General features: G+C 41.9%; 2 protein-coding genes across 8 annotated transcripts; both read right to left on the bottom strand.

Annotated features, from left to right (window-relative positions):
* Nucleotides 1-1353: 1353 nt before the first annotated feature.
* LOC128266796 (uncharacterized) lies at nt 1354-14299 on the bottom strand. Of its 7 annotated transcripts, none has more exons than XM_053003585.1 (9): nt 13942-14299; nt 13635-13687; nt 8119-8776; nt 7801-8063; nt 5113-5832; nt 4418-4653; nt 4188-4360; nt 3178-3301; nt 1354-2483 (listed from the first exon to the last, which is right to left on the bottom strand). In XM_053003585.1, the coding sequence occupies exons 3-9, from the start codon at nt 8592-8594 to the stop codon at nt 2352-2354; spliced, it is 2124 nt and encodes a 707-aa protein (XP_052859545.1). In that variant the 5' UTR covers nt 8595-8776; nt 13635-13687; nt 13942-14299; the 3' UTR covers nt 1354-2351. The 7 variants fall into 7 exon arrangements, with proteins under 7 accessions (XP_052859545.1, XP_052859543.1, XP_052859546.1 ...); XM_053003583.1 differs by having other exon boundaries at nt 13635-13767; nt 13992-14299; XM_053003586.1 differs by having other exon boundaries at nt 13992-14299.
* Nucleotides 14300-24256: 9957 nt separating this feature from the next.
* Nucleotides 24257-25219, bottom strand: LOC128260063 (uncharacterized). Its single transcript, XM_052992764.1, has one exon. The coding sequence runs from the start codon at nt 24921-24923 to the stop codon at nt 24279-24281; it is 645 nt and encodes a 214-aa protein (XP_052848724.1). The 5' UTR covers nt 24924-25219; the 3' UTR covers nt 24257-24278.
* Between the last annotated feature and the right edge of the window lie 671 nt (nt 25220-25890).

Below are 25890 nucleotides of genomic sequence, written 5' to 3'. Positions count from 1 at the left end.
TTGGGAAACCAAAAAAAATTTATTTATATTGCAGTTTTCGTTTTCATTAAAGTAGGAGCCGTAAAAGTAAAAAGAATTATGTTAAGATGGCGCGGAATCCTGCAAGAAGTTGCTCCACCCCAAGCAACCATAAATAAATAAAATTGCACTTGTAAACGCATGCCTCTGGCGTTTTTGTTCGCCTTTATACGACTTTGAAATGAATTACTTGCATTGCCGCGTGACTTTAATACCTTAACGATGACTTTCGGGGTAGTTGCCATCATGACCCGATTTCCGTCTTAGTCGTGGTCCGAAGTGCCACAAACTCGGCATTGCCGGCAAGGAAAAAGCAAACGGATCCAGCCAACCTCTGTCACCTGTTTTTAATTTCTGACTTACCCTGTGGATTGTTCAGAGGCAGAGATTTATGTCTGCGTGCAGCACGGTATGTTATACATTTTCGAATTTAAGATACCGGCTATTAAATTTTTAATGACAGAACTGGTAAAGTTCGTGCTCTATTTACTTGGCTATCTCGCTTTCCCAACCAACTGCAACTAATTGCTGGCAGCTCTCAAATATGTGTCACCTTTATGGTATTTATAGTGGCAAAATTAAAAGTCAGATGCCAACGCAGTTAATTCAGAAACCAGTGCACCTGCACTCGTACTCATCGCAGATTCAACTCATTTTTTTCAGGGGTTATGGTTATATGGTTTCGCCCATCTACATTTTTCCTACTTCACGGTTCAATGCACCTTGATGACGTGAGTAGAAGTTATTAAGTCACAATGGGCGACGGAGTTATAGTCGTAGTTGGAGGTTTATTTGACGTTGCCAGGCGGTGCCAAAGTCCGGATCCTCGAGCATAAGACCCACCTGCCAGGCAGCAAGCGCCAAGGATGCGACAGGAAATTCATCAATGTCTCCACCGCCTGTCGCCTGCATTCGACTTGCCAAGCGCGGCAACATTTTTACCCAAAGCCTGAAATTGCCAATGACGTGGAGAAGAAGGTAGAATATAAAAGATACACTCAGGTGTCCCGACCTTAAAATACCTAATTTAACTGCTTCCAAATTGGTTCACAAAAAAGTATAGCATATCTTGTTGCGCAATAATTAAAGAAAATATAAAATATCTTTTTGTTTTATTAAAAGTGCTTTTATTTCAACAATAAATAAGTTTACTACTACTTATGTTACAGCTTGAGCGGGTAGAAATAACTATAAAACATCTTTAGAAAACAACCTAAAAATCAATGTTCTAAAATATAAATATAGGCAATGAAAGTGTGTTAGGATAATGAAGAACTTAATTAATTGTTTAAAATTATTTGTTAAGCTTATAGAAAGTTATATCAAAACCTTTAAATTTACTTAATGGTGCTATGCGTAATAACCAGAAGTACTCTGTAAAATTAATGGAGGATGGAGCTAGGAAAAAAGAGAAGAAGTAGGTTATTTACGATCCAGAGACAGAAGCAAAACCGCATAAACGGATGCCGGTCGTCGGGCTTCTCTCCGCCAGCAGGAAATTATGAATTTAGATGCGGCTGAGTCTTGTTCAAGTGTCGCTCCAGCTTTAACCGTCTATATGGGTAAACCTTCTCGCTCGTGCTAGAACATCTGTTCGGGGATTATCCAGTAAACCTAGACAGAAACACTTGACGGGCCCCAGCATAATGTGCATTGTACATGTTGATCCTCTGTCAAATTAGTGAAGCGCACTTGAATGCCCAAAAACCACAAGCTGACAGTTATGAGTGACCTCGCTGACCCAACAATATTCCACCTAATTTACATATTCAAATTTTGCTTACTCAAGCCCAAAACCCGTGTGAGTGGTCAAATAAAAATTTGGTTTTACTTCTGTTTAACCAACCAACATAAAAGAAAACAAAAGTTTCTTTTTACCATATACATAGTTGCGTTATATTTGACCTTCTGTTCTGTTTGTTTGTTTTTTGTTTAGCATTTGCCTTCCGTTTGGCAAACTGAATTAATTTCTGCGTTTACAATTATTGTATTCCGTCAAATTAGCTTAATCATTACAAATACCGAGCACATTCTTCTTGGTGAAATAGATACCCACATTGTGTCCATAATCGAATTTTACTGACTGCTTATGGGCTGTGTGGTGGAGTGCGCTCTTCGCTATCGCATAAATCACATGGCGTATGCGTAATATTCGTATATGTAGTTGTACATACCTTTCTGCCCTTATATATATGCAAATCAAATGAATAATTATAAATCTATGCAGTTTTGATTTGGTGAATTTGTAATCGGATATTGTTTGGATTTGCCACAATCTAATGTACGCATATTCGCATGCATATTCAGTGGCATTCGGTCGATTGGCATTTGGCTCAGTTGCCGTTGTAGTCCTCGATGAATGTGTCGATGATGTAGCGCTTTACCTCGTTGATGGAGGTTCGCTTGTTGCTGCACTGCAGCCGCTCCTGGTTTTCCGGCAGGACGAGTAGTTGCTGCAGTTCCCCCTGCGACGAGTAAAAAGCGAAAGTTAATGCCCATAAAGTACATAATTGTCCGCCAATCATTGTATAATTCGCATTGTGAATGCCCAACGGGGCGAATGCGCTATCAATGCCATGCAGGCTTCACAAAGAAACATGTACGAGCGTCGAAATGTTTACATTTATTGCATTTAATTGAATGCACAATGTAGGGCCCATTGAATTCAGAGATATGCTTTCTTATACAAACTACTCACTTTTAAAACAACATTTGTCATTAAAGTTGTACGTATTATCTTTGATAATTAATTTAAATATCTCAAAGGAAATGTGCGCTATTTTATGGAACACTTTTTTTACTTTCTTCATTTTTAAATAACAAAATTCAATTAAAAATAGTAAGTATTAAAGGATTAAGCTTTACATTAAAACTATATACTTTATATGGTTGTTTTGATGGTTTATAATTTTTTAATGCTTAAGATTAGGGAGCTGGTGATTAATTATTGACAAAACCAAAGTCTATCATTTATTTATTTGTTACGAAAAATATGCAAGCATTATTATAAGAAATATAAGCAATTTATATTCTCATAGAACTTTGATTTAGAAACAATCTAGATTATTAGGGGTTGAGTCAGTCGACGGGCAGTGAAAGGCATGAAAGTCGAATTGTATGACTCCCCCGGGAAACAGCATATATATCATCTATACTCACATTAAAACCGCGTCCAATTTCCACATCCGCGTCCACGGGCAACGTGAACAGTCGCTTGGAGACAACGAAACTGTTGGTCCACGCGCAATCGACGTAAATCGATATGAAATCGCCATTCTGTATACTGCACAGTGGATGGAAATAACAGCAAAACAATAATGGTTAAGTGAGCTATTCGAAAATTATTAAACTATATATGGATACATATTGGTGCATTGTTGCTTTGCCTGTGTATGTGTGTGTGTGTGTGTGAGCCCCCAGCACAGTGACAGTGAGAAATGTGCCGACGGTCGATGACAAATGTTACCAACTTGAACCGAGTGTCAATTTGGCTGTGTGTCGTTGTAGCCAGCAAAAAGCAAAAACCAAAAAAAAAAAAGTCCTCGATATTCATGTGCAGGCCGTCTGTTTACAGCTGCGGCCAAAGCAATAGCAATATCGTGATTGCGTGCATTAATTAAAAAGTTAATATATTTTAAATATTGATAGTTTTTATTTTGGAAGCACTTTTCTTTATCAGATAGAATTTAAAAAAAATAATAAAATTATAATTTTAAACCAAAATATTTGATTTTATCAAAAGAAATGGATAGAGATCATGCAAAAGCAAATTAATTAAAGCAAATGACTTTAGAACCACAATATGTTTCACTCAAACAGTTAAATTTTAAGCAAATAAAAAAGTAAATGTTCAGAGTGCTATTTTTTCGACCGCAACTGTGTGCCTGCCTACTATTTGCATGTGTGTCAAGTGGCTGCCAGTGTGCGTTTCATGGCACAAACATTTATGCTAATAAATTGAAAATGCAAATAAACGAAAGTGTCAGCGTCGATGGCCATCGGATCGAAGTGAGTGCCAAAAGCTCACACAGAGGCACACGGAGGCAGTGATTGCCAATCATCAGCACATGGAGGCCACTACCTCCATCCACCCACCAATACCCAGCCCCATCCCCATCCCCATCCCCATCCCCATCCCATACACACTCCACCCAAGCACACACTCTCACCTGATGGCAACTTGATGCCAGCGATAATCGTATAAATTGAATTTCACCGGCAACATTTCCGTCGTATTGTCCCGCTCCAGATACAATCGCAGGCCGTCCTTGCAGGCCTCCAGATAAAGATTGTGGGTGGCGTTGCGGATGGAGAAGATGGTCGCCGTGCTCTTGGTGTCGTTCTGAAATGAACATAACTTGTGATTCCCATTCGTTAAGTAACCATAAGGCGAACCCACCTTCGCCCTCAGCGTGACCATCAGCGTGAAGTTGAGCAAGTTCCGCCAGCTCCGAATGTAGCCCATATTGAAGGGAGTCGAGGGCGTTGGGATGAAGGCTGTGCCCATTAGCCCCGCCGTGGTGAGATCCGCATTCGAATAGGGATCTGGGTAGGAGACGGCTTCCGAGGCCTGGGTGGGCAGCTCCTCGCCCATCGGCAGCTTCTTGTAGAATTTCAGCAGATCACTTATGTCATCTGTTTAATTTGATTTATAAGAAAAACAAGACTTCAATGATGCAAATGTTCTCACCAGAATTCTCAGTATTAATAAGGCCAAAAAAACTTTAAAAAAAAATCATTTTTGTTGGAATATCTTTCTTAACAGAATTTTGAGAACAAATTAAAAAAACAAAATTTCTTACATTTAAGCTAATTTTATATATCTCCTTAAATATCCCGTAAAATAGGTAAAACTATAGAAAACCTTTTGTATATATATATATATATATATATATATATATTCTGATTTCAAGGATATATCAAATGTATTTATGTTACAAATAATTTATTAAAAAAACTCCCAGTAGATAATCCTTTAAGTTTAGGGATAATATTATATTATTATTTGAAGATAATGATCATAAGAAATGAATGTACCGATTTTAAACTGAACAAGTTAAAGTCATTGATTTAAGTATTGATTGATGAACTCACCGCTGCACTCGAAACTGTTGCAGTTGCGTTGCTCGATGTTGTAGCCCTCGCAGAGCAATGTGGACATTGCCACGCTCTTGGTTGGCTTGCGTTTCTTGTGCTGATTGCTGGCACGTGCCTTCCTGGTGCCAGCTCCAGCTCCAGCTTCAGTTCCCCTTCCCGTTCCCGCTCCTGCTCCAACTCCAACTCCATCCCCACTTCGGTCTTTATGTGCACTCATCACAAAGCTGACACTTTCGTCTGCTCCTCCTCCATCTGCTGGCAGTGGTTCATTACCGCCTCTTGTTTCTCCCATGGGGACAGGTGCCGTAGCACTGGGATTCGGATTCGGATGCGAATGGGCAGGGACATGGACTCTGGTCTGTGGCATTATCGTCGTCGTTTGGTCAAATCTATGCAATGACTCGTCGCCACTTGCTCGCATTATGAGCAGGTCGTTCTCATCCCCGTCATCGGCGAACAAATCATTATTGCCATCGCTGGAGTCGTCTGCCCCCTTGGACACGGTCAGCTCATTTGCGGCATTATCGTCCGCACTCCCTGCAACTGCATCGGCATCAGCCTCATTCTCGTCATCCTCGTCATCGTCCTGTAGGTTGAGGTTCATGTTCATGTTCATGTCCACCAGCGGATTGTCCAGCAGGCAGCGCCGGAAACGCTGCTGCACACCCTGACCGCAGGTGACGCTGCACAAGGTGAAGTCGCTCCAGTCGTCCCAGCCTGTAATTGATTGTTTGTGCGGTGAGTTTCGAAAAACAAGGAAGGAAGGAAAAACAACCATGTTGAAATGAAACAAAAAAACGAATAATTTTAGCTTTTTTTTCCCCCCATGAAACGTATTTAAATCAACTTGATTTAATATTATTCTTTGTACACCCTTTAAAAGTCCTTTTATATAATTTTAATCTTATTATTTGTTGTTGGTCATTTAAAACAGTTTAATATACATTTATCATATTCACATGTTGTTTCTTGCAAGAATTTAAATTAAATCAATACTTTAAAATACCGTTTATTAAGTTAATTTTTTTTAGATTGAAAACTGAGTCTTTTTGTTACCAAAAAACAAATTTAATTAGCTACTAAAGCCTAACCCTGACAGCATGGTACTTAACAATATAATTTATATTTCATACAATGCACTTCTTTTAAGTTTTCAATTTTATTAACTTATTCTATAAATATAATTATTCATTTAATTTTGTATTGGTTTTAGTGACCTGTAAATTGTCAGCTTGCTGAACTCGAGGTTATTAGTTTTTATCACTTAGTAAAAGTTTGATAAAAGCTAATTAAAAAACGTTTTGTTACAGCAATATTAAAACCAGCCATGACCTCGAGCTTAGCAAGAAAATAAACGTGAATTTTTTAATTTAATATCCAAGTTTCTTTCCAACGCTATAAGTTCCGAACTTTTAATGAACGCTTATCCTTTTATCAGGGCTAGTTAGTTTCCTTATTATATTTTTTCTTGTGCCTTAGCATTCGGGAGTCCTTTATAGTAGGGAGAACCCTACTATAAGTCATACAAATCATCGTGCCAAATTTTTGTGCCGCCTGTTCCTCGGACTGTAGTCCTCCTCTCTGAATGGGAAGCTGCCGCCATTCAAGGCAGATCCTCCTCGGTGGGCGCCTCACCGCTTGACACAAAAGTCAAGTGTTGCTTCCCTCGAGTGGCTGTGGTGCGGATTGCCGGCTTGAGAGGATTGCCGGCTCTGCCCCACATCTGCCACATCTGCTGCGTCATCGAGCAGTTTCCTTTTTTATTATGTTTTTCATTTTATTTTATTTTGCTCTATTTTATATTTTCCCCCCTTCCCTGCGAAGGCAACAAAACGACTGTGCGTCGATTGCTATCAATCTTCATCAAAGATTAATCTCCCAGCTGAGCTTATGCAGTCACAATAGACTGGCGAATAAGCCGAACAAGTGGAGGAATTCTAGGTGTTCGCCGCATTTCACTGTTGAATTACTTTAAAGCCCAAATGGAATCCGATATAAGCGGCTTTAAATAACACAGTTGCCTGCAATTATGTTGGCATGTTCGAGCTGGTTGGAGTTTGGCCCTCTGGTGCCAATTACCACTGATTGGTCCATCCGAGCCCAGTCTGACCAGTGGCCTCTAGTTTGGAAACTCTATCCCGCCGCCGGGTTCATCCAATACTCGACAAACATCCGGCCGGGGCGATTTGCTCAACAATGCAACAACTAACAAGCGCAATGCGATTAACTAACGGATGCGGCGGAAGCCTGGATAGGTCAGTCCCGGGAGGAGGGCAATCAAGTAGGGACAGGATTGATGCACTCAAAGAAAAACATTCCAAGAACTCTAAAACACCTCCGAAATGTATGTTTAGGGACTGTTTAAAATTGAAACATAAATACTAGCTAAAATTCAAAAATAATAAAAAAACTTTATTCCTAAATAGTTTTCTATTTAATTATCTATTTTATATATTTTTTTTTTAAATAATATAAGTTAAGCTTTTAAAAACAATCAACTTAAAAACTAACAAAATCACCAAACATTTTAAAAGGTTAAAGACGAAACAAAGGTACAAAATTATAAAATTGTATACTTATAAAAAAAATTGTATGCAACCCCTTGTAAAAGGCTCATAAACGTTAAAATAAACTTCTTATTGGCTAAGTGTAGAAGAGCCCAGGACACATGAAGTAGGTGCTTACCCAAATGCTTCCAGATATGATTCTCGAACTGCGGCGTCCAGCGATGCAGGCCGTTGACGCTGATTTGGAGCACATCACTGGCGCCGCCCACGGGCGGTCGTTGCAACTGGCGGGCTGCAGGACTGGAGGATGCTGATGATGCAGAGGATGCCGAGGATGCCGAGGCGGGCAGCAGTTTGCCAAAGGCAATTAACTCCGCCGGCAGCATTTTCAGCATGTTATTATCGAAACAACGCAGTGGCTGGAGGGTGGCATTGAGCTGCCTGCGGATGGAGATAAAGTGGACAAAGTGCTGATGGCGTTGCGGGGATTACTTACCCCTCGTACTGAAAGGCTGACTCAGCGCCGCTCCATGAGCCACCCCCACCGACACCGCCACTGCCGCTGGAGGCTGCATTGTAGCCCCCCCAACTCCAGGACATGGGTCCACCTCCGGCTCGCGGGGTCAGTGGGTCCTCGGCATCGCCGCCGCCGTTGGCCACCTTTAGCAGGGAGGCGCCCTTGTATATCGTTTCCGGCGTTAATGTTATTAAAATCGTATCCTCGTGGCCCGTCAGCCCCGGCAGCTCGTCGGCAAAGACCCGTGCGGCGAGGGCCTTGACAATCACCGGGCTGCTGCGAATCAACTCGGACATGCCCTTGTGGGCACATGGATTGGGCACCGGACTGGCTGCAGCGGAGGTCAGCAGCTGCAGCATTAGGAGCAGGAGCAGTGGAGGGATGGGCGGCACCCGCGAATAGATGTCATCGGGGCTCATCACGGTGGCACAGGAACCTGCATTGGACCCCGCCATTTGACCTTTATCTCTACGAGTGTCCTAGCGACACTCGCCGGTTGGCATGGCAGCCTTTATCGCTGCGGTGGCTCAATTTACTTTCGGCAAAAGTCACGTTCCGGCTCTGATTCCACTGGGATCTGGCTGCCCCTCTCCAGACCAGTGGCACTTACACAGCACCACCTGCATTCATCGCTGGCCTGCGAAGAGGTAAGTACAAAAAAAATAGAGCGTGATTGAGGTGGCATTGCCAAAGGACAAAAGGACAGAAAGCACTAACAGCACAAACAGCACAAAAAGGACACCCCGGACCAGAGTCTCCAATTCTATTCAAATAATATAGTGGGGCTTTGCATGATAATAGCTGCAAGATGCAGTAGCTACTTTCTGGCATGATTTATATAAAACGCTATTTCGGTATCTGGACGACAATTTATTTTGGTTGCCCTGAGGACACTTATGCAGAATGCCGAATTTGTACACAAAGGAATTTAATTTACTTCGCAATAAGTGCAAAATATTTACTTTTTTATTAACTTGGCAGGTATCTAATGCTTTCCCATATTTTTTTTTGCTGAGAACAGTATTAAATTCCATAAAGTGTGATTGAAAATACGCTTCTAAGAAACTGTAAGCTTTGCTTTTATTTTTACTTATTTTTAGAATTTAAGCCTTAGTTTCACATTTTAATTCAAATTAAAAATAATTATTGTATAAATAAGCTGGTTGTAAACAAAATGAAAAGAGTAAGGGTCTCCCATGTCTTACTTAAAAGATAAACGGTATGTGTTCGACTTATTTACTGCAATCCAGATTTATTTTAAGCTTAATAACTACTCTGTGCCACCTGAAAATCACCCAAAAGAAACAGTGTTTACGAGTATTTATAGTGGCTATAAAAGGTTCTCTTGGTAACAAGCAGCTTAAGGATCCAGAACAGAAGCTTTCATATCCTGGTGCAGGAAATAAATATCTGGATTAAGAATTTCTGCAGCCTGCTGGATGGCAAACAATGGCCAGCAGCGTGGCCAATGGTAGATGCAGTGCCCGTAGGAGGGGGGAAAAAGTTAAATCCACAACATAAACGTGCAATCAAATAGAATTTTTACGCACATAAGCACTGCAATCACAGTTGGGCGAAACAATAAGGCAGCAGCAAAACATTTTCGGGAGATAAATGTGCGCTTCCAGTGGCGTCGGACCTAACTTTCGAATCCGGGGCGCATCCTTTTGGCCATCGCATTGTCCTTCGGTCCCAGTGCGGAATGCAAAATGTACAACACGAGCAAATATGGAACAGGGCAGAATGCAATGTGCTCAACATTGAGTCCTCAATGGCTTTATGGCCAGTTACAATTCTATCTATCGGCTGGCCCCAAAAAAAGGACGAACGCTCCCATTTCCGCTTCCGGTCGACTGACTGACCGACCGACAGACAGACAGACAGACCGACAGACAGACAGGCAGATCGTCACTCAACAGTCAACGATTTCTCCGGGGGCGGCAATCAGTGTAATTGTTATTGTTTTCTCTCCGCCTTTACTGCCCTTAATCCATTTTGTTTTGCTACCGCTGCTGCTGCTCAGTTGAACTTTTGCAAATTGGCAAAGTTACTGCCTGCGACAATCTGTTAAAAGCTTTTGAATTCCAAATAGACTTGGCCAAGGTGAGCGGCCAGGCACGTAAATCAGGCGGAAAGTCGCCGGGCTAAGCCAAATGCATATTTTATGCCCCCACCCAGCGAACTCCCAGCCACGATTCTGCGGTTGGCCACTGGGGAATACTACTCGGCCATTCGTCGCCATCACGGAAAATTAGTATTGTTTTGCTGCTTTTATGCTTTTATTGCTTGAATTTTATCGGGTTGAGTTGTTGTTCTTGAGGAGTCTCGGGGAGAGCAAAATCGAATCGACACGCACACATCGATTTCGATTTCCCTTTGAAGGCAGCGAAAAAAAGGAAACATCAAAATACATGTTTCCGCCCACGCTGTGACACTTCAATGTGGGCGGACATTATTATGAACAAATTGAAGGCCAGCTGAAAGTCAACATGTGTGTGTATATGCACTGTGACAAATTTTACTACGAATAACTCTATATTTATAAGCAAATTCCACTTAAATACATAAATTAAAATTTCGCCAAACAGAACTCTTAGCTGATGGAACATAATTTTTGTTTGGGAATTATGGAAATCCATATTTGGTTCGTGGAAATTCCAAAAAGTTCGATTTTTTGTTTCTATGTTATACATTGCATAGCTGATTTATATTTAAATTTTCCTAACGTCTAGTTAAATTCATTTTATATTCCTCAAAAAAAAAAAAAAGAAAGTTTAAAACAAGTCTTGAAAATAATATTTTTTAAAGCAAATAATTTGTAGGTTTATGCTTTTGACATATTATTTGAACAACAATTTTATTTCTATAACAATTTTTTTGTTGGTATGCTATTGGGCTGCACAATAAATTTATAAAAATATCAAATCATAAGTTTATAACGTTAAGAAGTGATGATTGAATAAATGTTGAATTTCATACAAAACACAATGGCACAGTGGCTTAAAAATAATTATCTTAAAATATATGGCCCACATTCAACTTATTTTTCCTATGCGTGTGTTTGTGGGTGCCATTTTGGGAGCGATGCTCGAGATGATTGAATATCAAAAGGCAGTTGGCTCAGGCAAATCTCCGACATGTTTCGAGTGGTCCCCGTCTTACAAGAATGTGAGCAGCGGGATGCGAGTTTAACAAGAGTGGATCCCCGAGGTCTCGTAAAACTGATAGCCACCTCCACCCGCGTGGGTCTACTGGGTAAGTTTAAAGGCTCAGCACGTTTGGCCAAACTTCCACAAGTGGCCGGAGTTCTCGTTTTGGTCCCTTTTTTTTTTGGGGGCCAGGAATTGTCCAGGGAGGGGGCGTAGAACAGAAATATTTTGTACCCAAATTATGCCTTGAATTCCGGGCACCATATCAACGCCCTAGACCCTAGAATGAATAAAATCGACTGAAGTCCCAGGCCGTTCCACACGCATACGCAATTATCCTCGGGGACAACTGTCGCCTTTTATCTGTGCGAATGATTAAGCTCGAAGTGTCTTAAAATTAATTTTATTGAGGGACGAGTCCACATCCGTCGAAGCAACCGGGCGTATGCGTAATCTTCCCAGCCATTAGTAGAAGCCGCACAAATCGTACGGCTACGGCTGTTGTGCTGAAATAGTTTTATCTGCCACGCGCTATCTCGGAGGTACTTAATTCCAGCAGGTCCTAATATGTAAATCACTTGCAGCCGGAGTTCGTATTCGTGTTCGTGCTCCACTGACTGAACTTTTGCGACGAACACGCCATTCCAGTCAAAGAATTTCACTTTGCCCTAAGCTCCTCTGTGGCTATATTAAATTCCGGTCTTATTGATTTCCTCTCTGCGTTGCAATGCTACGGCAGATAGGGCATCTGTATCCCACCTATTATTCATCTTAATCCCGTCTCAATTAACTAACAGACTAAATCGCAACAAATTGGGGCTAAATCCACTTTATAACCGAAACAAATATTTACTGGGGATATATTTCAGTTTTCGGTATTTGAATTATGCAAACTCGTTTGAGACGAAAGTGAATTTATTGCCACCGCTGGCCCTGAAAAACCAAAGCCGAAAGGTTGCCGGCTCCGGATGCGGAAGGATATGGCCATGGAGCTCCGGCTCCCCGGCAAATTTATGCGCACAATTAATTTGAAAATCCCAATCTCAGACGGGGTCTGCTCGTCGAACAAAAAACAAGATAAAATATACCTGCAGTCCCGATTATCGAAGTAAGTCGACGGTTAAGACGTCGAGCCAATTAATTAAAATCCAAGCGGATTATTTGCTAAGCGTATTTGCTAATTGGGCCAGCTCTGATTAGGCGTCTCTCTAAATGCGAATCCTGGCAACTCAGGACTCAGGACCTGCGTCAGCAGTTAAACGTTAACCCGCCTGACTTAAGTGGCCTCTTCCCTTTTCAACTTGATGAGCATTTCAAATGCGAACTTTATGGTCGAGGTCGGCCTTCACTTCCGCTCCCAGTTTCCCAGTCTCCCAGTCTCCCAGTTTCCAAGTTTCCCTACTCCCAATTGCCATGGCTTCTGGCCCTCGGTGCAAATTGTAATTATAATGCCACTTAATGGCATAAGAGCGTCTCTGTTCTTGTTGTTTGCTGTTATTGTTATGGCCGCGAAAGGGGATGGGGCTGCCAGCATCCAATCTACTCCCAGAGGTCGCGAATGAGGATGTTAAAAGGCAACTTAGGTGCTCTCATTCAACGATTGAAGGTCCTAATCATTGCATTATCCTGGTGGATCTGCTGGTTCGCCATTGCCCCATTATCCATTATCTATGCTTGGTTTATTTTTATTGCATCTGGAAAAGAAATTCGCCGGGCCAGAGATAACCGCAGATATTTTGCGCTGACAGAGCAAAAAGTTGCCCCATTTCAAAGGGCTGCACATTAACCAATGGTATGTAAATGGCCCAAACTCCAACCGCCCCCCACCCCTTTTGGCCTGGGCCACATTAGCCCATTTGGCAAAGCTGGCAGACAAAAGCGACTGTCAGTTGCCAGTAACTAGTTACCAGTTGCCAGTTCGAGGGTTGCCAACGGCCATTAACAATGCAATTTTGTAACAATATGAAATTGTGGCTGTGTAATGGCTCAAAGCTCGCTTGATGCGATGAGGTTGCTCAGCAATTAAGCACCATTCCCGCAACAATTCGTACACGTATGTTTGAAGGCAGAACCACCACAGAAGTGCGAGCACATGAATCAATCTCCAAATACGACCACAAGCCAGCTGCAAATATTTGGAGCTGGTCGGTCTGCCGCCCAGGGAAATTGAAATTTAATATAATTAAGTGGGGTAAAGCCCCTCAAAAGACAGGTAATCCTAGGAAGCTAGCTTAACAGGTATCCCGAGCTTTTGTAGCCGTATTTTGTTAGTAACAAAAACTTTTTGTATATAGAGAACAGCTTGGTTTGAGATTTTTGAATTATTACTTTTAAGATATAAATTACCTAGATGACTGATAATAACTTTTACTGCTGCTTTTGAAGTATCCAATTTCGAACTGTTGTTAATTAAAACAGAATCAAGTATAAATAAAATTTAGCGAGTCAAACCACAATATATTCTTTTTTCACTATTTATCTGAAATAAATCCACCAAATGGAATTATTTATTAAACTTGTGACGATTTTTCACCCACAAATCGACCAGCACTTATTTTAATATATAGTTTTCAACTTATCAAAGAATTGTTCGCCCGATTAATGCCAAATCACACAAGTATTTAGGCTTGTAATCTGATTTGATGCGAATTACATTGGCAAACGCAAATTAGATTACTTTGTGGTCGTTTTTGCTGCACTGACCATTCGGAAACTGCATTTCATTAATGTGGTTTTATGTAAGTTAAGTTTTTTCCACTTCCGAAATGTTTGTTTATTTATTTTTTACTCTTCACCACATTGTTTGCTAATTAAATTGTTCGAGCCCACAAGCGCACACTAATTACAGTTTTTATTGCTTAACCACAACATCGTCACACGGAGTATGGAATTTGGTGTTTGGAGTTCCGAGTTCGAAGTTCGATGCTTAAGCACGAATTGTTTTTTTTTCTCTTTTTTTCCCGCTTTTAGAAGTTTTCCGGAGAAGTGCCGCGAACCAACAGACTTGGAAATGGCCAGAGCAACGGCTTTTATAGGTGGCTAGGATCTGGTGCTAAGGGCGCCTGCGCGGATAACATTTGGGAACTTCTCCCACTTCCGTTTCTCCCTTCCGTGCAACACAAAGCCGGCTGTTTTGCTGGCCGTCCGTGGTCCGCTCCGCACTGCTCATTTGCAGCCCGCCCCCAATTCAGGGCGTTTGTTTACACGAGGACAGCTGAGGTCGGGACAACAAAGTTTGAAGCCATCCAAGGCACTTGGTACTGGGTACTTGGCACTTGGCTCTTGGCTCTTGGCACGCTGCTGTCATCCCAGCGTTAAGGAGCCGCACTCATGTACATACGTATATATATATGCGTTCATGGGGCTGTGTACTCCGTGGTATTACATTGAAGTTTTAATTGAATTGCGGCTGCAAGTTTTAAATGCATTTCGTGGGCTAGGCTTGGCCCACAAAAGGTGTGAGAAAAAAGAACTTTGCCAGAAACTTTTCAGCCCTCAAGTTGTTCACTTTTCATTTCTTGTGCCAATGCGTAGCTTCTGCTCCTGTTTAGCCCTCTAAATGCAGTTAACAAATGCAGAACCCAGCCAGGATAAGTCCGCATTCAAAGTAGCTGCGCCTGCGAGTAGGCAACACCGTTTTCATTTCCGCCTTCCACTGTGTGAGTGTGCGTGTGTCTGAGAGTGTGTGTATGGGTGTGAACGTGGAAATCTGTGTCGAACACCTGTTGTTGCCATTGTTGTTGCAGCCTTATCGCCTTCTTGGCCGTTTCGTTTATTTTGTGAGGCCATAAAAGTTTGGATTTCGCTCGGTGCAAGCCCTTCTACATTGTTTTTCTCTAGCTGAAGGAGATGTGATTTTCTCGAGAGGCTACGTACGCTTAAAGCTGTGAAAACTAAGGAAATAATTAAGTATTATTTAAGAGTTGGTCGGTTTCCTTAAATTTAAAAGTGAAAGTCATTACAAAATACTTTTTAAAGCGAATCTATACATTAAGTATTTTGATTGCAAATTTCAAAAAACTAAAAGACAGATGATTTAAATTTAATTGGCCTCGTTTTTTAACGACACACACTTTTCTGAAATGTATTTTTTGAAACATTACTCATTACGAACATAAACAAGGGTATTCGGAATAGCGTCACCCTTTTTCAAACATTTTTTCCTTCGCTGTTATCTGTTTTGTTGCTCATGTCGCACCATTGTGGTGCTGTCGTCCTGGGTGGCAAGGCTCTTAAGCACCACCACCAGGTGTTTTGATTTATTGCGGTTTGGTTAAGTGCGGGCACAAACTTCATTTAGGTCCCCAGACCTTGGGAAAAGTTTTTGCGGAGCGGGCGAGGGATTATATCCAACGACACGATATAGACCAGAGGTAAATATGCTCAAAAGGAGCAAGCTGTGGAAAAGCTAAAAGTGTTTGCTAAACATTACGGAAAATTCATTTAGCATCTTAAACAGAACATTTACAATTTAAGCAATTAATCATCTTTATCAAATCATTATCGTTTTGACAGCGCTTTATTTCAATAACTTTTAATAACATAATAATGTTATTATGCCTTTATTATGTCGTTGAGTAAAATAATGAGCTCTAAGAATGTATATATTGTAACATATTATAATGAAGATTTAATTAAATTTGCAAAATTTGGGAGTGCAATTTTGAAATGAGCTCAATGAAATCAGGCAGTACAGATTCAATGGCTCTCACCATGTTTTACTATGTTGAACATTTAATTTCAGCTCAATGCAAGAGGGAATAACCAAACCAAACGCTGTTTGAATCCGATTCACACCCAATATGTACTGATTATTTATGCCCTTTATCGGCGAAACGGCGCCACTGCTAACCCATTTAGCCAATTTCGCACCCACTGGCCCAACTCCCGCCCACAATCGCTAAATCTGCCACGCCCCACAGATCCTTTGTTCATCCGGTTCGGTTTTGGGCCCCCTCTACAGAAGCTAATTACAATTACGGCCAAAGGCCGAAGGCCGAGGGGGGGATTCAAACTCCCAGTCGGCAGTGGAGCTCTAAAACATAGCCATGCATATTTAATTCTCGTGCCCCCGCTCTTCTGGCCACGATTCTTTTGCCGCTGTGCAAGTGTAACTTAATTTGATGGCAGGATGGAGGTCTGAGGAGAGGGGCAGTGGTAGTTCAGACGGCCAAAAACCATTTGGAACATGCACAATTTTGACACCATCCCAATCGGCCCAGTAACAAGTGCCATTCACATGGACCAGGCGATTTCATGGGAACTCAATTAATGGAGCATGATCCTAATGGGTTTCTACAATGGACCACCCATCTCGACGAGGATGTACTAGTGGATGTGGATGTGCAAATGGACGGCGGGCAACGAGGCGTACAAACACATGCCTCACGCTAAGTGCGCCAAATCAGCAAAACTCTAATTGGAGGCGGATGCCGTTTCGTTTTCGTCCTTCATAAAAAGGAAAGCTGCCGGCACAGGAAAGAAACAAAAAAAAAATCTATTTTAGACGAGGGCAAAGCCAAAGCATTCTTCCCTTCCCTTTTTTCTGATTTCCTGATCTGGTGTGCGATGAATTGGCAAGCGTTTGCCGAGCAATTAAGTGGCCAAGCGTCAATATTCCAATGAGTTGGCCACTGTTTTATTGGCCCGCGAGTGGCTTTGAAGTTGGCTTATGGTTTAAAGCAAGTGTGCACGCGAAAAACTGCGAACAAAACGCCATTGAATTTTTGAATAGTTTTTAATTTTGTTTCTACGACTATTGGATACCCGTTACTCAGCTAACCAATTTTAATATAAATATGCCCTCAAAAAAGGAATATGGTTTTAGGTGGCGCCATCTGCCGAAGAGCAGGGTCACCACTACAAGCTAAGAGTCAGCTGCACTTCCGCCCCTAGCTTAAAGATCGTTCGCTCTCTTACGCTCTCTTACACTCCCTTATAACGTCAAAATACTTGCTCTGCTTAGTCTTAATTAAAACATATATGTTCAATCCTAAATCTTTAGATCGTATAGCTTTCGTGATTCCGACGTTCATACGGACAGACAGCTAGTTGTCCTGAGAAATAATATATAATATATATTTTGTTGAGTCCTTCAACCTGTTACATACTTTTCAACGAATACAATATATTCACTCACATTAGACATTTGTAAATTCCTTTGAAAGTAAATAACCATTGAACTTTAGTAAACAAATCAGAGAGTTCATTTTTTAGATGAATAAATTCTCTTTTGAAAAATTGTAACACTGGCCTAAACAATATTCGAAAGCAGCGAAGAATCATGACCTTAATCGCGAAAACACTCAATCTGGTCCCTAATACCATTTACACTTGCAAAACGTGGCATGTTTAGAGAAACGAGTGCAATCTTGGGAATATTTAAATATTTATTCACACGAAGCGGGGGGGGGGAGAGTGTTCAATACCAATACCCCACGCGATATTTACCTCGCCAGCCAAATGCAATCAGAGGCCATAAAGTGGGGCACAAGGAGTAGGGCTACCAACTCCAGGCAAACGAGGCTAATATTTCAGGGGCTCGTACGGCGCGAAGCAATTGCTTTCCGGCTGGCAGGCTTCGCTCGAGTGTTTACTGGCAAATTTGTAGCCCATTGCTGCCGAGCATCTGGCAGTCGACAAAATACAATTTAAGCTTGCAACTGGCGGCAACTCCTGCGGCATGTCATGGATCCCCGTCTTTTTCCGCCGCTATGCAAATGTGCTGCGTTCTGCGGAATTCTATGTGTAGGTATCTTTGTACAATAATCTTATCAACGCATCGGCTGGGATGTGGCATGTGGCATGTGGCAAGCGATACGGCATATGGTGCAACAGGGTTAAGGGGGAGTTGGGCTGCTGAGCCGCAGCCACTTCGCATATTGCGGCTGACAGGTTTATGATGGATTGCCGGCGAGGAGGTGGTTGACTCTCACTGCCTTAATTGGATTTAAATACGAATTTGTGTTTATACGGGAAATTCCGTTCCTTCTTTTTTGGAGATTAAATGGGATTGGGTTTCAAACAAATTCGCAGGTTTTTGCATGTGCTGAAAGTATATTGATACTGTTGATTTGCAAAGTAGAAAGAGATAAAAAGTATATCAGCTAACTAACTCCCCAAAATATGTTGTATATTTGGCTTTGCAAACACAATATAGATAGCTTAGATAACCCACTACTATTAAAGTATATCAGTTGTCCTGGAAAGCAATTTTCTCGCATCTAGCTAATTATCAAAATATATTGTATATTTGGCTTTTCAATTACGATATAAATATGCAATTCAAGTGTATCAGTTTTCCTGGAAAGTAATTTTCAGTCGGCGTACTAACTTATCCAATCGAAACGACATGCTCGTGTCTTGGCTCACAATTTCTTTGTTAATCACTGAGTGCTTGGCAACAGCAGTTCAAAAATGGAGACATCTCCTTGAGGGACCTCCAAACCTCCAGATCGCTCAATTTTTGTGCTGCCGCATGCCGTTTATGTTTGGCGCTCGTTAATGAGATTTATTGCGGGGCAATGTTACAGTATTCCCCATATTAGGGCCGGAGCAGCGAGACAAGCAATTTAATTTTTAATTTTCCAAATGAATGCCTCCAAATTAGGCCTGTTGTTGGGGCGATTATCGGAGGCACTGCACGTGAGCGGGCCTTAACGCGGATTGCCTCCGACAATCGGATCCCATCTATGCTATATGTTTAAGTGCCCTTTGCAGTGAGGGCTTTAAGCCGTTGTGAAATGTTAAAGCCGCCTTTAAGGGGACTCTGGCCGGGTTTTATCGCTTTCCGAGTGGATAAGCAGACCCCACTTTGCGGACTGGCCGCTCCCTTTACAGTTGACCGATATTCAATTACCCTGCAGAACGGCCAGGGTATCGTTTGAGCCGTTTGAGGCACTTGCTCCTGTGACTGATGAAGCTGAAAAGCCTCCGGCCGAACACAAAAAAATCGCGTGTGAAAATAGGATTCCCCCGCCTGGAAGTCCGTCGTAACCTTCGGCGGCTGTGGTAAACGCTGCTCATTTGGCCAGATAATTTATTTTCGCATATTAATTTTACCCGACTCGGACAAGTCGCTGGTAAATGGGAAATTTGTGATAAATGAGCGGCGCTTAAATGCCGGGAATTTGCCCCCGCACCGCCACCAGCTCAAGGAAATTATTATCCTGCAACGCCCATTAGAGTGTGTGCTTAAAGATATGCCACGTGTATGCATAGCCGAGCATATATGTACGAATACACTTAAAAGATTAATTCAGAATTTTTCTTTAATTTACAATTATAATAAAACTAAAAATATATGATAACAAACATTTTTGTTTCAGGGATAAGACAACAAATGAAATGAATTAAAATCTTTAATTAAGAACCATGAAGTTACTAAATGTTATTAAATGGCTTTTTTTGTGGTACCGAAAATCAGCAAGGTAATTTCAATATTAAATTGATATACACTTTTATTTAGTTGTATCACATAAAATTCGGTACAGGCCAAAAAGGCTCTCAAATTTAAGAAAATTTACTAAAATATGTTTCTAAAATTATTTTCTAAAAAAAAAAATCACAATATTTGACGAATTTTTTTTCAAGTGTTAGAAAGGTCCTTATTTAATTGCTTTGCTGTGTTTTTTGGAGCGGATCTGCGACATCGAAAACAATGTGTCATATGCATCGCAGATACAAGCCGTTGACGGCTCGCAAAATCGTTGAATTTATCAGGCTTACACGGCGGACAAGGGCACACAAGTGATGGATGAAGGAAGCCCTGTTTGCTAATGGAGAAAGTAAAATAAATTAGTTGTGGTTCATTCGGCAGCGCTTGAACTATGCCCCGTTGTACTTATCTCATTAATTGTCCTGTTATTTGAGCATAAATTCTTAGTCGCCCTCCCGGAAGTATGCCACGCGCAAGATGCTTCGACATTTTCCAGCATGATGGCGTTATTAATTTGCTCGATAGGAGGACAGCGGGTGTGGCGATGGCTTTATACACATTTTCGCATGGCTCGATTATTGAAAAATTCTTTAGCCATCGCATCGAGAATGGCAAACTGACAACGCGGCCGGAAAAAACATCAGCAGCAGCGGGCAGAAAAGAGGAGTGCCGAACACTCGAAGGACCTGCAGGCTGCACTTGCTGTCGCCGCATGCCATTCAAGGAGCAGAGCAGTCGGAAAAACATGAAAGCATGCCTTCCAGATAATGGAAATAAAGGGAAAATTATCGCAGAGGTAGCACGTTTTAAAATCAAGAGAAGCAGGCCAGCTTCATAATGGTATCATTTACCACCTGTTAATGTATGGAAACTCCTAAGAAATTTAATTATAATTAATTGTTAAACCTTAATATTTGAAAACTGCTTAATTAGTATTTTAATAATTTTAAGTAATTATAAACAAAATATAAAAAAACAATAGTAAATTGTCCCTAACTAATAAGGATTCGCGTTTATTCGACATTATTTCCAAAATTAAATGTCCCATTGATGTTCGAATTGAGAATAAACTAATGTGCAATGCAATGAGTAAATAAATGGGTTTTAAATATCCGAAAACTTTAATAAATATTTAAAACTTTTCAAAAAAATATCCGTAATTAAATAAAACGAACTTTTTAACCAAGTTTGTGTAACAAATTCCAGCTTTTAATCATGGTTATGTACAACATTCAATTAAAATACAATCCAATGCTGTCTGCTTTAAACAAGGCAAACTTTTGGCTAAATGCTACATTTGTGATTTGTTTTATTTTGTGACACATTAGCGAAATTGCGTTAAATAATTTTCGGGGCTATAAATTTAATGATGCATTAAGCGAGAAGTTCCTAGGGCGTCGCATCCTGCCATTGTCGCATCCTCGTGGGCGTCGTTACCCGAACCACTCCACCATTCATTTGCAATCATTTGGCGGGTCGTGACTCCAGTTTTTGCCAAACCGGAAGTTCCCGGCCGCTTGCCAACTTCCGCCGAGGCAGCGACGGGTCGTTGGGAATTTTAACATTTCAACTTGGCACATTTGGCGAATTATTCAAATTCTTGTCATTGCAGCGCAGAAGGAAAAAAGTCAAAAGAAGACCCCCAAAGAGAATGAAATGAACGAAATAAACTAAAAGGCAAAGAAAAGGAACAAGAAAATGAAAAAAGAAAAAAGAAAGAGTCGCAGGTCTGGTTGCCTCGTGGAATTGGCAAAGATTTATGTCAGCCAGTGTGTACATATAAATGTTACGCAAATGCTAAGGAGGCCTTTTCGGTGACTGGCAACCAAGTGGAGAGCACAAATAAAATGTGTTGCACACATTTTTGTAATTTTGGAAAAATGGCTCGTTTATTGCCGGAGCATGTTTTTCCCAGGATTCCCGTTTAAATTCAAAGCTGGGCGAATGGAGAGTAGGCAAGGACGACAAGTGTCGCATTGTTTGTCGAGTGTTCTTGCTTTATTCTAGGCGCCTTTGCCTCGCTCTGAATAATTAATATTGCGCATACGACGTGTTGCTGCGACTGCCAGTCAGCACATCCTTGGCCAACGGATGCCGCTCACTTTATTATGCTAATCAGCACTTTGAGTCTGTGCATATGCAAATTGCAATATTTCGCAGCAAACTCCAAAACTCCAAGTCATTAGCCTGCAGAGAAATACCAGAGCGTTGTTACAGCGAGTGTTTTCCTGTCTTAAGCTAAACATAAATTATGATTGCTTAACGCCACATAAATCAATCTGGTGCAAAACAAAACTCAGCTAATTTGTCAAACGACGAGCTGGGAAATTTTGCCACTAAGTCGCTGAAACGACACTACAAACCTGTGAATTACCAACCAAGTTATTTGTCAAACAGCCAAATTGGCGTGCGTGCTGGAAACTCAACTTTAATTGAGACGTTGGTTATCAGGGTTCTATACACATTTATATTATATTATATCGAATAAAAGCTAGGAGTGAATAACATTGTAATTAAGCCTGGAAAAGTGCCTAAATTGCATTTATGAAATAATTAGGGCTTAGAAATTCTATTTAATATTTGAAAGTGCTTATCTATTGACATTCACTTCAACTAAAAGCCAATTAAATCTAATCACTAAAGTTAAGTTAAATATAATGTGCTATAGGCAACATTGTCTTTAATAGTTGATAAGATATTGATTGCTGTTTTGCAACGATTAAACAAGAACATCTGTTTGATTGAAGTCTGGGGAATTGTGTTTAGTGCAGGATGTGGAGCCGGAGTCGCCGCCTCTCCGGCCGGACACTGTTCTCCGGACTTGGCTGCGGTTCAAGAAACTCACAAGTGACACTTGCTCGAAAGATAAATGCGAACGTAACTTTTGCCATCAAATGTTGCCAATCTACGGCATCCTTCGTTCCACTGCAATTTGGTAGAGTTACCTTCGTCCGTTCACCACTCAAGCGAACTGCCCTTCCGGCGACCCCTTGACCTCCTCAATCCCCTCATCATTGGCATCGAGTGCACGGCGATGGAGTCCAACTCACGGGCCGAGGAAGTCACATTTACTTACTGATTTATGGTCGCTTCCGTGCTCCGGGTTTTATCTGTTGAGTTTTTGGCGTAATCATTTCAAGTCAAAATGTTTTCAAAAGGCAGGCTGGGTGGCCCACTCACTCAGCAGGATCAGGAGCAGGAGCAGGAGCCGGACTCCAAGCCGGCAATGGCTCTGGCTCTGGCTCGTTGATAAATGACAGCAAGTTTATCTCCACATTTGCCCATAAATTGCGCACTACAAAACGGCAGTCCTTCGACAGGAGGTGGTCCGGTCCCTCCGGTTCCGTCCTTTAAATTATGTTTAGTGCGAAAGGATTGCAGTTAGCATATTCAAGCGGACAGGAAACGCCTCATATGTCGGCTTTGTTGGTAAATTGCTGAGGAATTTATGAGCAGGATCATTTTCGAATGTATACCTTACGATGTGAGAACTCAGCCCGGGGGATATTAAAGCGAAATATTAATAAATAGCTGGAGGAATGAGGGGTTTTTTTTCGGTTACCCAAACGTTTGTTTGCCATGGCACTCAGTTATTATTTTGAGATACAGGGAAAACAACCATTGAACGCTTTGAATAAGAGCCCCTGCCTTTGGGCTAAACAATGTCCGCAGCCAGCTGAAAAATTGCATTTGCATTTGCTAAATAATTTACCACATATGCTGGCCTCGGGGCAGCTGTAAATTGAAGACAAATGGACCCAACTGACCGACCCCAAAGACTTTTATTTTCATATTCTTGTTTTTATGGCTTGGCCCAGCCTGGGGGCACTGGCAAAGTTTCCAGCTCCAGATGAAGGCCCACTGGGCAAATGTTTTAAAACAAACACAAAACTAATGACTTCAACTCAAACTCAAACCCCAAAGCAGCTCAGCCCAACCAGCCAATGTGGTGCGATTGCTGTCTGGGTTGAGTTTTCCGCTTGCTACATGCGTTGACGTGCTGTTAATTAATATTAAACTCATTTCCACATTTTGGCATTGAAATGCCAGAAGCAATCGTTGGGCAGGAGCCCCATTTCGGTTGCGTTTCATTGAATGCGTGTAATTATTTCACGGCTGTCCAACTTCCAGCTTCCAGCTTCTATTTCTGGCTGTCCAAACTCACTAAGCCCATTAGCAGGAGGCGGCCTCATACGTGTCCTGGATTACTTAATGAGAATGCCGCAAATTCTGGCCGTGTCGCATTTAGGCGTCACATAATTCAGGCAAATTGTGTTTGCCATTTAAATTTAAGCGAGTTAAGTACGCTAGTGATCCGGTTTGCATGTTGATTTCACACATTACGCATACGCCCTGTCAGCCGGCGTGCCCTTAATTACAATTGATGCTGATTGCCAGGCAGATCACGCAGCCAGAGAGCAAAACTAATTAAAATGTTTATCAACTTTGTAATTGTCACACCCTAATTGTGGAAGAACGTGATTGTGGGTGGGTCTATTAAATGAACAAAAAAAAAAAAACTGTCATTCAATTCGAGATGAGACAAAAGTACTTTATTCATTGACTTCTAGCAGCAGGCTTATGAGTTCCATGGGCGACTTCTTGCACCTGCTGGCATAGGCCGCCTGGCAGTCGCCACCTCGTTTGCCAAAGTGCTCCGATGTGTGGTACTCCCGATCCGAACTGTGTGCCAGCTGGTCCACCGAACTGGAGGGCGTGAGCACAATGTCCATGATCTCGCCCAGCAAACCGCTTTCGTGGCTCAGCGGCAGGGCAGCATGCTCGCAGATCAACCTCAGGAGGCAACTTCTGCCGGGCAAGCCCATGTTCTCGATGACCATCTCGATGCCTCGGTAAATTATCCAGCGATACAGGCTGCCATAGGGGGACTCCTCCTCCTCCTCCTCCAGCCCCCTTCTGCCAGTGATGGCCATCGGCTTGAGGTAGACCCTTGTTATCTCCGTGGAGTTGGTGGGCAGGAAGTACTCCGCCTTGAGCACATAGCCTGAGGTCACCGACTCGAAGTGCAGATTCTCCACGGGAATGCCAATGCCGCCGATGAACTGAACACGCGTTGGACTCGTGGGCGGAAAGATCAACGATCTGCTCAAGCGTTTCAGATGACCCCCGCCGGAGCACGAATGCAACCAGCTAAGGTATAGGCAGACCACAAAAACGCTTACATTTTCCAGCCTCATTTTGCTTCCGTTCGGTTCGAGAACTAACCGGGAACTGAGCCGCCAGCCATGGGTTTTCACACCTCACCTCAACTCACTCACTTTCTTCTGGCGGCGGCTGCTTGCGCTTTCCACTTGTTTGACTTGACCAAAGGGGTCTTTGAGGCCCGAATCCAGAGCAATTAGCACATCGGTGGCAACTCACTGATCTAGTTAAACCCATTTCACTAACGACCATGAAACAACTGGCGCCCAAGTGCAACACATTGAATATTTCACAGATATGCAAAGAATTTCAAATGTAAATTATATTTAAATCGTTGGTGCTTAAAAAGAGGAGTAGTTTTGGCTATAAATCTAAGCTTTTTTAAAGCACGCATTTAATCAAATTGAAATGAATTGCAATGGGAAATACACAAAAGGCGTTACTAGATTTGACTAAGTTTGGTTTTATTCTTAAAGTAAGCCCAATCAAACCTTTTCAATAATATTAAGTAATATTTACAAACATTTAAGACTGAAAGCAGGTCAAACAAAATGGGAATTTACTCCATTCATACGTCTTCGACTTACAATCGTCTTATAGCCCAGAGTAATCCAACTAGTTTAAGCAGCCTCACATGCAGTTAAGTAACGCAACTAAAGTGCACAAATGCACGAACTAAACGGAATGGGGCTGCAGAATGCGTACGGGGATGGGCATGGAATGTGTGAGCATCGGCATTAAGACAGTAAGCGGAGTGGCGGGATGATTGGGTCTTCTACCGGAATGCGGAGCGGAAGTTGTGTCCTCAACGACTTGAGTAAGTTAAGTGAATTGCCGTTGCATCGGGCACTGCAAAGCAAAAGCAGCGGAAAATACAGGATGAGCTCTGGAAAAAAGCAGGGCTTCACCCCCGGGATGTGAATCCTTTTGGGTGGCGACACTGACTTGGACAGGAAAACGAGAATGGAGAATCGAGAAAAGCTACGGACAGAAAGCAAGAGA

The sequence above is a fragment of the Drosophila gunungcola genome, chromosome 3R (assembly GCF_025200985.1).
Source record: "Drosophila gunungcola strain Sukarami chromosome 3R, Dgunungcola_SK_2, whole genome shotgun sequence".
In the NCBI taxonomy this organism is placed as follows: domain Eukaryota; kingdom Metazoa; phylum Arthropoda; class Insecta; order Diptera; family Drosophilidae; genus Drosophila; species Drosophila gunungcola.
Note: the sequence above shows the minus strand (reverse complement) of the source record. Positions and strands in the feature narration are given on the sequence as shown.

What these genes read in the sequence shown, in the direction of transcription:
- LOC128260063 (XM_052992764.1), bottom strand. Translation starts at nt 24,923, where the DNA reads ATGAGGCTGGAAAATGTAAGCGTTTTTGTGGTCTGCCTATACCTTAGC.
- LOC128266796 (XM_053003581.1), bottom strand. Translation starts at nt 8,594, where the DNA reads ATGGCGGGGTCCAATGCAGGTTCCTGTGCCACCGTGATGAGCCCCGAT. An exon ending in CAACAGTTTCGAGTGCAGCG is followed by an intron (nt 4,654 to 5,112) that starts GTGAGTTCATCA and finishes CAAATTAAACAG; the next exon opens with ATGACATAAGTGATCTGCTG. An exon ending in TGGTCACGCTGAGGGCGAAG is followed by an intron (nt 4,361 to 4,417) that starts GTGGGTTCGCCT and finishes TGTTCATTTCAG; the next exon opens with AACGACACCAAGAGCACGGC.